This window comes from Callionymus lyra, chromosome 7, assembly GCF_982586985.1.
Source record: "Callionymus lyra chromosome 7, fCalLyr1.hap1.1, whole genome shotgun sequence".
Classification (NCBI taxonomy): domain Eukaryota; kingdom Metazoa; phylum Chordata; class Actinopteri; order Syngnathiformes; family Callionymidae; genus Callionymus; species Callionymus lyra.
The window spans coordinates 28,099,384-28,112,194 of NC_141824.1; the positions used below are offsets into that span (position 1 = coordinate 28,099,384).

General features: G+C 41.5%; 1 protein-coding gene across 1 annotated transcript in view; it reads left to right on the plus strand.

Moving 5' to 3' along the window:
• Positions 1-12,310, plus strand: part of traf4a (tnf receptor-associated factor 4a) — a 29,626-nt gene extending 17,316 nt beyond the window's left edge. The window contains exons 2-7 of the mRNA XM_087795533.1: positions 3,904-3,955; positions 6,109-6,213; positions 6,303-6,464; positions 7,490-7,651; positions 8,198-8,353; positions 8,989-12,310. Coding sequence (XP_087651659.1) covers positions 3,904-3,955; positions 6,109-6,213; positions 6,303-6,464; positions 7,490-7,651; positions 8,198-8,353; positions 8,989-9,621 — 1,270 coding nt within the window. The 3' untranslated portion in view covers positions 9,622-12,310. The remainder of the gene's footprint in view (positions 1-3,903; positions 3,956-6,108; positions 6,214-6,302; positions 6,465-7,489; positions 7,652-8,197; positions 8,354-8,988) is intronic.
• The last annotated feature ends 501 nt before the right edge of the window (positions 12,311-12,811 follow it).

The window sequence follows — 12,811 nt, forward strand, 5'->3', positions numbered from 1 at the left end:
CGGAGCACGTCTGATGGGATTTTACATGCGTCTTTACTGCCGGACGGGCGTGCAAATGATGCTTCCTAAATCTCCAGATGTACTTGGTTTTACTTGGCAACGCTTCCCTTAATGTAGGTTGAATTAAAATGAAATGGAAAATCTTAATTAGATTAAAACTTAATCCACACCTGCAGCTTCAGAGCTTCTTCGAGCAACATAATCTGTGAAAAGTGCCGACCTCGCAGGTATTAAACCCCGCACAAGTCGCCGCCACAGCGTTGTTGTTCTTACTGCCTCCACCTGTGCAGGTGAAAGGCAGGGGTCTGAATGAGGAGCTGGTCCTCCAGGTGGATCAGGTTTCTCACGGGTAGCAGCTCTCGGCTGACATCCGACCTCATTTCAGGGCCTTTTCAGTTAACACCATCTAAGTGAGATAATCCAGTCAATCATGAGGACGAGAGGTCGAGGCTCTTCAGTAAAATGACTCTTTTCCAAGAAGAAGTGAGACTTTAAAACAAAGTTAATTCCAGTCCCAATAAATCCAGAGAGAAAGTTTAAAGCCCTGAAATTGAAGTCCACTGACTGACAGCTGTTTCTTTCATCTGTTGGAAATCAGACCGTGGTGAGATATTTTTATATTCTATTGAATCTTGTCTAGATGTAAGAAGCAGTCACTGGATTTAACGTCAGCCCAAATATGACGGTCTTTGAAACAGAATATAGCACGTGACATTTCAGCAGAAATAGTCACTTCAACATGGACTCGTACGGCCTCAAACCAGATGGATGGAGCAGCTCTTTAAACACTTCCTGAGCCGAGATGCTGGGACTTTGGTTTTGTTTGCGGCTCTGAAAGCCTTTGGTGCAGACACTGCTGGAGTTTAAGGTTTTGTTTGTTTGTTGAAAAAGTTAATCCCACCTATAAATTGAAAATATAAAAGAGCTTTAACTTTGAAGCCGGTGGTGATTTCCACTTGTTGAGGAGACACCTTTGTTTACTTTTTGTACAAAACACGTTGAACACAACAATTATCTAGATAATACGTGCAAGTACGTCAATGCCAGCAAAATATTTAATGGTTTAATTTAACATTTTCAATGTTTAAATGTTGATTTTGACATTTATTTGTTCTTATTTAGGATTGCATTAAAATCATAAGAAGGTTGATTATTATTAAGTTACCTTTTGTATAATAGAGCCAAGATTTTAATATTGATAATGCATGAAAATATATATATTTAAAAAGATAATAATAATAATTTGAAATTCAACAATTCAATATTCTGATGGCACTGATCTTCTTCTTCTTGCTCTCTTGAAGCTTCTTTAAACTCCAACCTGTCTAACTGTGTCTCCGTCACGAGAAGACCAGTGAGATTAAACATGAGGGATTTGTTCATGTCTCCGTCTGCCTTTGCACGCTGTGTCCGAGCTCGCCGCCGCGACCGCCCCCGTGCTATCGGGAGGCTGAATGAAGGTTTTTTTAATCCGGCCTGAAGACCTGATCTGAAGGGGACAAGGGTGGGCGGGGAGGACCAATTAGCCATTAGAGGAGTGAGGGATTGTTGGGCAGCGACGGTGTGTTTTGGTTTGAGCATGTTAGACGGTGAATTTTAAAAGTGGGCTGAGCAGCTGTAGCGGCGCGTCCGCTCTCACGTTAGAAGTAGGCTATGAAATTTTAATGAGGTGATTGTATTATACTGCAAACCGTCCACGGCTAATCTGCTCCCCAATGACATCCTTCCGTCTGGGTCCAACATTTATTGCTCGCACACGGGACTGCAAAAATGCCTGCGAGAGTTGAGGATACGAAGGATTTGATGCGGTTAAAAACGCTTTTGTACAACATTAGCAAGTGGCAGATCTTGAAGAAAGAGTGTATCATGTCAGAACGTGATTTTTAAACACCCAGGTTGTGATGGCCGGATAAGAAGTTGTGGTGTAGATTCTTGGAGTCGAACCGGAGCTCCTCGGTGACCTACCTTTCTCTTCTAATGTGCCGTCAACTCAAGAGGATCCAGCACCGAGGCGCTGGATCGTGTGGCTGCGGGAGCTTCTCTACGACCCGGAGAAGGAATCATCCTGACAGTCTGTGACTCGGCTCTTTTCGCCTGTCCACCTCCCTGTGTGTCAGATGACCGTTCCTGCACAGGCCTCTGGCTGTCGCCCGCCTCAGTATTCTGTTCCCAGAACGAGAAACTGTCGCTTCCGATTTCTCGGCAGGACGGTCAGCCCGCTCTCTAAAGTTATTCCTCCTCAGCGTGAGATGGTTCTTCTGCGACGGCGATGACTACTGTAAATGATTTCACACCACACACGTGATGGTGACGCCATCTAATCGATTGACCCTCTTTTACGGCCCTTTGTGGCTTGTTAATTGGTCTCCAGCTCCCTGCTGACACAGTGACCTTAATGGAGGAGAATTACTGCTGTCTCGTCATGCATCACCCCCCCCCCCCCCGGCGCCCCCCCCCAACACACCCACCTCTCTTCCCCAACACAGCTGCTGGGTGAAGAGCCCTGCTGTCCTGTCACATGTCACCACCTCTTTTGGAGGTCAGGTGACTCTCTGACAAACCAAATTAAAGTGCTGAGTAGCAAACAAAAAACGTCAGGAGGCATTTAAGGTTTGGTCACTCTGAGGCTCGGGTTACCACCGCTCCTGTCCCAGACTCACAATTGGTAACACACATCCTTGTCCAAAGTTGTTTTAATCTGCAATCAATCAGAGAGTTTTTCATTTCCGTTTAGTTCTAAATAACAAATGGGTTATTAACGTCTGTTATCCCTCAAGAAAGGGGAAAGAAATGCTTGAAAAACACAACATCGTGTCATGAGGATTACTTCCTGTTTTGTGGAACAGCTCAGATCTACAAATGTATCCCAAAAAATAGGTTTAAAATATGTATTTGTATTTGGAGTTCTATTAGTGAGATCATTGTCGACTGGAATGTAACATTTTGTGCGGTAAATAATAAATGCGGTTTTACAAACTTGTTTTTTCTTTCTAGTCTTCCAGATTTCTCTACAGATTTTTTTGTTTGTCGTTCCACATGGCTGCCACGTCTATTATTTACAGGGCTGAATATTTCATGAGCATCAGAGCAGCAGTAGAGTCTGGAGTAGATGTCCCAGTCAGCTGACACATTTGTACACAGTGGCTCCTGAAACGGGCCTTTCCTGGTGCTACATGTGACGCAAGAGAAGAGTGTTGTGTTCACACAAAGTTACTTCTTATATCAGTGGTTTCAGCAGAAACAAAGGTTTCATTTAAGACGGATAACAGCCAAAGCAGAAGAGTGATGTCTGGATTTTAGCTGAGTCATCATCTCAATTCTACAAAATTAGTTTACTGTCAAGTACTTGAACAATGTTGGGTTGATGTTGGGTTGATGCTATCTAAAGTTATGTCGTTTCTGGTTTTTTTACATTTTTATTGAGAAATCAAGGTGTGTTTAAGTTTTTTTCTTCAGCATTTTAGCTTAGTTTTTAAGCGAATAATGATAATAACAGTGTTCTGGATGGAGTATCTTAGATTTAACAGATTTTATTTATTTCAATAAACAATACATAAACATATAAGCCATGTGTGTTGTATTAAATGAACACAAAAAGAAAAACATTTAGTTATAAAACAGTTTGTCTAAAGATTCACTGCACATGTCATACATGTCGATAGAAAAGTAAACAATATATCATGTGTGCGTTTTTCCGACATGTCTTGACATGTTTACAAAGTGAAACGAGAATGATGAAATGTTGAAAGGGTGTGTGTACATGTGTTTGCATGACAAAACCATTTTAGATATGCTTAAAAATCAAGGGGGAAATGTTAACTATATGAGTTTACCTGTATACAAACTGTCCTTTATAAGTCTAGATATTATGAAACTAAATATGCCCTTGTTTTTGTCTTGCAGTGAGGGAGTGTTCAAGTGTCCAGAGGACCAGCTGCCACTGGACTACGCCAAGGTAAAAAACACCTATTGGCTAATACTTAAATGTGACGTAATCCGGCAAATACTATCATAAATTAGTATTTGTTTAACAAACTTGACCTCTAACATTCACCTCTGTTATGTAGAAGAATACAAAGTAAAGTTTGACTATTTTGTGTGTATGTGTGTGTATTGTGTTAATGTGTTTATCTGTTGTGATGGCAGTGAGCAGACATGCTCAGCAAAACAAGCTATTATTACACGAAAATTCATTTCTGTGACTCAAAACAACTATAAAAAAATATAATTTTAACTCCTTGAAGAGATCTTTTGTCTGACACCTGATAACAACACAATTATATCAGACAGTCTGCTGGAACATAATTCCATTTAATGTTGCATTAAAGTGATTCTGTTAAGAATATTCCAGGTTTTTTATTAGATAAGCCAAAGTAGACAGTCTTTCCCGAGAAGCCAAAAATAACTGATTTTGACCCAAAATAACACATGTTTAACAATTTCACTTCCAAATCTTTCCCCAAACCAGAACTAAATTAAAGTAAAGGGCTTTTGCTTTTTGTGCTTTTCTGAGGCGGTTAGTCAGATTGAGCCCGAGGGGGCGAAGAGATCGCAGCTAACTGTGTCAGTCGCGGTCACACGTGACGACTCTCATGGCGAAACCAGAGCAGAACGACACTGGGATAAGAGGCTAATTGTGAACTAGACATGAGAGTCTTTCAAAGAACCAACAGACAGTAAAATGATCATCACTGTCTTTTGTCCACCACTGATAACAGTGAACTGAAGCTAATTCACTATTGTTGCCGCTAGCAGCGGAATCATTTACCTGAAGTGGGTAACAATGGCCAGGACTCCTCACAGGAAAGAGTTGCTGGTGGTCCACCTGTCAGACCTTGTTATTTAGCAAGACCCTCAGTCGCCTGTAATGACACAGTGTTGGTGGTCTTCTGTTGAGCTCATGTTTTCCACCATACGTCTGCTAGCACTTAACTTATGACTTCCTAGTGGATGAAATGTTCAAATGATATATGCTATATGTAATACAGCTTTTATATACTCTCAGAAGGAGGAAGGGTTGCCCATGTCTTGACCAGGGAAACTCATTGTGGCCATATGTATTCTTTATTTGGTTGTTTTGGTCGTGACCCCGGTTTTATGGGCTAAGGTGAAGGTGGGAAAGACACACAACTCAGAAGTTGCTCTGACAAACAAAGAATACAACCACTTGTAAACAAAGACATTTTGTTGAATTCTTGAATGCTCCAAAAAAAAAATCACTCTCTTGTTTAACACAATTCAATAACACTTCAAGTTCTTTTCTATCCTTTTCTTTTGCTCTCAAGTGAGTGCAGTGGACTCAACCTCTGGCAGAATTGTCTCTGTGAGCAACAATGGCAGAAGCTGACTCTCAAATTAGAGCTCTGAGGAGCTTAACCCTCCCTGATCTGCCCGAGACTAAGTTATTAAAAGGTCGTTACTGCCGTCCCCCTGCAGATCCCAAGACTGGAACAATGTGCGAGTGTTTCTCTTGGCTTGAGAGGATTTTCTCCTCCAAGAATTTGATTATGGAGCAGAAACGTCTGTTTGTGCCGCAGCAGAACTGTCACTGAAGTTTGATCGCTCCTTCTTTATTGCCGCTTGTGAACTTTCATATCACAACAATGGCTGCCAAGTTTCGTGCACGTGAGCGGTTTCAGAGCTCTTGTTTGTTTAGAGGGCTGTTGTGACATTCTGAGGAAGTGACTTTTCTCGTTTGGCCGGCACGCTGCTCTTGTAGCAGGCGGCGTGGGGGGATGGAGCGGGGCTGTAAATCCTCGGGAACGAGGCTCTATTTGTGAATTTGTTTTTGTCTTTGGCACTAAATCTGACTCAGTGGTGGACTAGAGTCAATCTTTAGCTTTGGTTCGCCTCTCTTTGTTAGTCCCACTGAGGTCCACATTATCACTGGAGCTGCTCAATACAGAGTTTTAATGTTTGAGGATGAAGTGTTGCCCCATTTTCAGAGAAAGAGAACCGCTTCGAATATTTTAACTTGCTCAAAATTATTAAGGCCGTTTTGGGGGATTTTTTTAATTTGTTAACAATAAAGTCAGTCAGTAAATGTACGGGTAGTCATGACATTTATGCACACACTTCTCACCACTTCACTTATCGTACCATCCTCAGATCTACCCGGACCCTGAGCTGGAGCAGCAGATCTTGGCACTGCCCATCCGGTGCATTCACAGCGAGGAGGGTTGCCGCTGGACCGGTCAGATGAAGCAGCTGCAGGTCAGTTGTGCATCCTTCAACAACATCATAATGCTTGTTCACAAGTTTGTTGTTGTCGTGTTCTCATCCCCCTCTGTCGCCCCCCTCAGGGTCACTTCTCCACCTGCGCCTTCAACGTGATCCCCTGCCCCAACCGCTGCTCCGTCAAGCTGACGCGCCGCGACCTGCCCGACCACTTGCAGCACGACTGCCCAAAGCGCAAGGTCAAGTGCGAGTTCTGCGGCAGCGAGTTCACGGGCGAAGCCTACGAGGTAAACAAAGAGCCGCTTTTGGTGTCGACTCTCTCTAGTAAACAACCTGGGAGAAGGTTTTCACGCTATGAAAGACGTGTTTGTAGGGGGGAAAAAAGTACTACACGTGTTGCTGATGATGGTGTGGAGCCTCTCTGAGCGAGTGTTTTCCTCGCTGCTGCACCTCTGTTATTATTGCAGCCGGCCCCTCCTCTGTTTACTCTGGACCATGTGCTCCCCCTCTGTGCACACACCGGCTGTGAGCTCCACTCGGAATTACAGTTCACGTTTTATCAAATCACAGTCAAAGAGGGAGATTTATTCTCAAAAAAAACAAAACATCAATCCATTTATAGGACTGCTATAACCTATTAAAACACGTCATTTATTAATAGTATTTTCTTTAATGATTAATGAATTAACAGATACAAAACAATCTTTAATCATCATTTAAGCATTTTTTGGAAATCTCATGAAAATATTTTTGTTTTTAATAACAGAATAATAAAAATATTGGCAAGACATTCCAAAAAGAATGGCAAACTTGATTTAAAATTAGTTTTAATGTTTTCATCTGCTTTTTTTTTTATCTAGTTAAGTATTATTATTGGCTGTATGGGCTAATCTTGCCAGGTGTTAGTGTGTGCTAAAGCTATCAGTTTAATGACCAAAATAAATATATTTAATAGTTATAGTAAAAAATAAATAAATCAGTTAAAGCGACCATTGATCATTTTGTAGCATTCTCTTGGATGGAATCTCAGGAGTCCCAAAATCAAGAGCCATATAGAAATACAAGTGGAAATGCACTGTGTTTAAAAAAGGAATATAAATGTGTTTAAATGGAAATAATTGAATTACATTTTATTTCCATGTATTTATCTATATTTTGTTCTAATTTTACGTTGCAACATTATGGGTATAACTGTGTTATTGATTAATAAAGAGATCATTACCAGAAACAAATCTATTCGCTGCCAGATTTGTTCTGTTTCCTGTATGTGGTTGTCGGAGCTGGTTGTGATCCGTCACCTCCTGTGTTTCAGAACCACCAGGGCGTCTGTCCCCAGGAAAGCGTTTACTGCGAGAACAAATGTGGGGCGAGGATGATGCGGCGTCTCCTGTCCCAGCACAGTACCGCCGAGTGTCCAAAGCGCACGCAGCCGTGCAAGTACTGTGGCAAGGAGTTTGTCTTCGACACCATCCAGGTATCGTGTACTTTCTTTTTTCGTTTGTTATGCAACATTTGGCAAGAATGAGTCACATGTCGCTGCGCAGGTGTCATCCATCATAAATGTTGCCAGGATGTTATCGGGGAGCAGGTCGGGCCGCTCCTGCTTAGGCTTCTTATGAAAAGATCAGCCTGTAACTTGACCGTCAGCACGGCTGCGTGTATTCATATGGATTTTTTTTTTTTTTTTTTGTGAAATGAGACAGCGCCTCCACAGAGGGTTGGTGATTTGCGTCACAGAAGTGTCCATGCTGACCCTTGTGTCACAAAAGAAGGACTTCTGTTGCTCAGCAACATGGACAACTGGCTTCGACATTATAGAGCAGACGATTGAACTTTAATTTAAAGTACTATTTAAATATTTATTTCTGTGGCTTCATTTTGAATCTTGTTATTCATTATAATTAGTCTTTTAATTTGACTTTTAAATTATATTTTGGTTGATTTACACAATCTCATGAATTCTGTTGTTTCATTAAGAGTCAGATTTTTCTTCAATCTGACTTGACCTTGTCTTTTACAGAACCACCAGTACCACTGCCCCCGGTTCCCAGTCCAGTGCCCGAACCAGTGCGGCACACCAAACATTGCCAGAGAGGATCTGGCCAATCACGTGAAGGACAACTGTGGGAGCGCGCTCGTTCTCTGCCCCTTCAAAGACGCCGGCTGCAAACACCGGGTACGACTAGAATGTTTTCAAAGTCTATCGTTGCTCTTCAACATTTTTTGACTTTGCTTTTATTGGACCTCGGATGTGAAACCTTGTGTGTCAACTCATGTTGTGTGTCATGGAAGAAGCTACAAAGCAACTCTAATCCAGTGATGCCCACATCTCTAATTATACTGTATGATTCAAATGAATAATGTTGGACAATATCTGCTCTCACACGTGATGGGGGGGGGTGGAAAACTCATTTTAACACAACCTAAAGGGGCTTTCGAATAGGCTCTGTTGTGTTGTGTGACATTACAGTAGTGCCTCAGGTTTCACATGTCCGGTTAAATAAGGATTTATGATTTGAACCAAGCTCAGGGCACTCGGTATAAACACGCAGTAACCGCTTCTGACCTCATCTTCAAATTAAAGTAAGTAGCAGTAAACCTCCAGCCGAAGGCTGTGAATATGTTTGCTGTCAAATCCCATGTGCATGTGTGGGGAGGAGCTGTGTTGTTTGTTGCAGTTCAACAAACCACCATGGAAGTGAGGGGCAGTGTCACTAAAAAGCACCTTAAGTTTGTTACGTTGACATCACAATGAGCGCTAAAATCAAAATAAATGACTAGATTAATAAAAAAGTTTATTTTGTCTTCCAGTGTCCCAAACTGGCCATCGGCCGTCACCTGGAGGACACCACCAAGTCTCACCTGACCATGATGTGCAACCTGGTGGGGCGTCAGCGGCAGGAGATCCTGGAGCTGCGGCGGGAGATGGAAGAGCTGTCGGTCAGTCACGACGGCGTCCTCATCTGGAAGCTCAACGACTACTCCCGCAAGCTCCAGGAAGCCAAGCTGAGAAGCAACCACGAGTTCTTCAGCCCGCCCTTCTACACTCACCGCTACGGCTATAAGCTGCAAGTGTCGGCGTTCCTCAACGGCAACGGCAGCGGCGAAGGCTCGCACCTCTCGGTGTACATCCGGGTGCTGCCCGGGGAATACGACAACCTGCTGGAGTGGCCCTTCTCGTACAAGGTGACCTTCTCCATCCTGGACCAGAGCGACCCGTCGCTTTCCAAGCCTCAGCACATCACCGAGACCTTCAATCCAGACCCGAACTGGAAGAACTTCCAAAAGCCCAGCAGCACCCGCAACTCGCTGGACGAGAGCACCCTTGGCTTCGGCTACCCAAAGTTCATCTCGCACGAGGAGATCAAGAAGAGGAACTACGTCCGTGACAACTGCATCTTCGTCAAGGCTTCCATAGAGATCCCCCAGAAGATCATGGCTTAGGAGCTCGCTTTCCATCAGCGTGGTGGAGGAAGTGACAAATACTCTCCCTTTACGTTCCCCTGCAGCCTCTCCCGCTGGACGCCGTTTGTCTGTGTGAGCGTTATCAGAGAAGAAAGTGTTTGGTCTGTAAAACCATCACTCTGTGTTTTTTGTCATTGTTTTTTTTAAACCTGACGTTTATCGCATCTACTACAAATAAGCCTTGGAAATCAAACAGTGCCTAGAGAGTTTATCTTAAGTTATATTTTGTTGTATTTGACACAGTGCGGTTGAACGTTGGGATATGAATAAGGGCGAAGGGCTTTACGAAGCCTCTGCACTTAGACCACTGAGATGGTTTCGAGGTAAACGCTGGTTGAACTACAGACGAAGGGAGTCCAGCTTGTCCTGACGACCTTTTTGTAAACGTGTTCGCACATTCAATGGTATCAGCCGAAACCTTTTCGTGAGAGTCTTCCTTTGTGTACAGCAGTGAAGCCAACACTCCCATCTTCATTTGTTCCAAGCGTTTGTGATAAAAAAAAAAAAAGTGAGTTTCAGATGATTATTTGAACTAGTATTAGGGTCACATCTCTTTAAGAAATTCCACATGGCAAATTTAATCTTATGGCTAGAATTAAGAACCGAAAGCTCAATATTGAGACATTAAGTCATTCCTTTGGTGACTCTTAGACGGAAGATGAACTGATTAATCAGCTTTTTTATTCCTGATACCTTCAACGTTGAGAGTAAGATTATTTCTCTGCAAATGCAGAGCTTGTCGATTAACTGTACAAAAGGAAGACAGTGTTGCATTTTGTTAAATCTATCAGAGCATCAGATCATTTTTCTGCATTGAATTAGTTTACATATCTCATCACAATTCAACAAAATGTATTTATACTTCAGATTATGTTCTGTTTTTGTAGATTAGCTTGTATGCTAATGTCGCTGAAATAGATAATGTTGTTGAATATATTTATGTTTATCAAAAAGCTGCACCTCTTCTCTCGCTAGTTTGCTTATAAGTTCACTTGCTAACCAAAGTTAAACAGTGTATTAAGATTCTTCAGCAAGACTTTTTGAGCTCCCAGACTAACAACATTTCGTATCGCATGTGGATTTTAACCTGAATTAGCTTGTTCGGAATGTCTGTGTTAAATAAGCTTTCAGCTGGCATGGTTCAAACTATCTCCTGATTCTTATTTTGGTTTGTGATAATACTAAAACAGTTAGCCTAGCTACTGCATCCCTAAGAAAGAAAGAATAACTAAAAACCTTTTTAACATTTCCTAGTGGGCAACTTGCTGCATTAGCTGTAAACGTTGAATGCTAACAATGACTTAGTTCTACTATACAAAAAAATTATCTAATTTCCATGACTTTTGTAAACTTACAAACATCTACAGGCTTACATTCTTAAATTAAAGCTTTATATTTGAGTATTTCATTAACTATTATATATAAAAGCTAACACGCTAAATTAGCTATGCCGCTAACTCTAATGGAAAGGTTGATTTTCTTTACATATACGATCCTGGTGGTAGTAGTTGAACTGCTCAGAAATATGAATATGGTTGAAATATTATTTGAACTGTTTGTGTTGCTATTTGTTGGTATCACTGTTGCATCATCTGTTTTCCTGCTCGTGTGCAGCTGAAGTCATTGGAGTTGAAATACTCGCATATTAGGAAATTTGGATGTAAAGTGTGGCCCTAATACATTGAGTCTGAGATGTAGCTTTCAGGAGGTCTTCATCAGCAAACACTCTTGGCCCCGCTGAGGCCTCTGGAACAGAACAAAAAGCACCTTGTGTTGCAGGTCCAACCGGTCACAGTTGTCTGAGCAAATGTGCATTTAATAGTGAAGGAAAAGCCATGTGGCCTTTTTATACGGTTTGTCCTTGCATGAGGGTGTGGAAGTTTGGAGGCAGGTCAACAAACACTTGCATGCTACATGTGATACCACGTGGACCACAATTTGTACTGTAACCTGTTTTCTTGAATTCCTCTCCCATTTTTCGGGCAACTTTTGACAACTGACAAACGTCAAGAGTGAGTGCTTTTATATTATTTTTTTTTTGTATCGACAAAATGTGAACGTCGTCTACAAAGACAATGTTTTGGATCATAACCTGGCTGTGAAGAGTTTTGTTTTACAAAGCTGTTTTTTTTTCGGGACTTTCGGCACTTTTGCCGTTTCCATGGTCACCACTGTCTATCATCGGCTTCGCTTACAATACTGGAGTGGACGAGAAACTTCGTCTCCATCAATGGACGCTGATGACATATGTGAATACTATTGTACAAACCGCAGAAGCACATTCTCTCTTTTTCTTACTCTTCATTCTCATTCTTGTCGTCATGATGCCAGCTGATATTTTCCAGTGATTTAAAGAACTGAAGCAGATTTTTGTAAGACTTTGTATTTTTCAACAAAAAAAAAAAAAAGTCTTGGCTGTTTTATATCAAACAATTTTCTGTTGGAGAGTCGGGGTTTGACTTTGAGGGAATTTAAGACCCTTTGACTTTTGGATAATATGTTTGTCCGTGTGGTTCGAGCCTCACGTTCTCTGTATTATTTCCTCTTTATAGTATTTAATTTAAGGAGCTGTCGTGGGTTTTGCACTGATGGCACAAATGTTTTAATATGTTGCTTGATGAGTGCTTGTCAATTTCTTAACTGAAATAAAGTACCATATATTATAAAAGTACTCGTCTTGGTTGGTCACACAGAAATGTACACGGTGTAATAAGAAGGTCAACCAGGTAAATTGCCGTAACATAAGGTCTTCAGGCTATGTGGATATGGGTCAGACAACCTCATAATACAGGGTTGCCAACCTTTTTTGAACCGAAACCAGTTAATAACTGCATTTATTTTTCATTCAATGACTTTCAAACAGCTGAAAAAATGATTGGCAGAAAAAACCCAAATGTTATTGTGGATAATCCATCAATCCTCAATGCACATTACTTCACTTAAAGAATCGGGGGGAGTGAGCAATATGGGGAAGCAGCCAAGCAACGCATCAGCGTGGGAGATTAAAAAGCTTGGATTCAACACATCCATAAACCTAATGATTTTAGTGTCGATGTAGTCATTGTTTCAAGCTGTTATTTCATTTTTTTAAATTTTTTTTAGCCATATCCGTATTTGCATATCATTATTAGTTTGGTCCATTCAAGTTAACATAAAGTCTTCAAAAAAG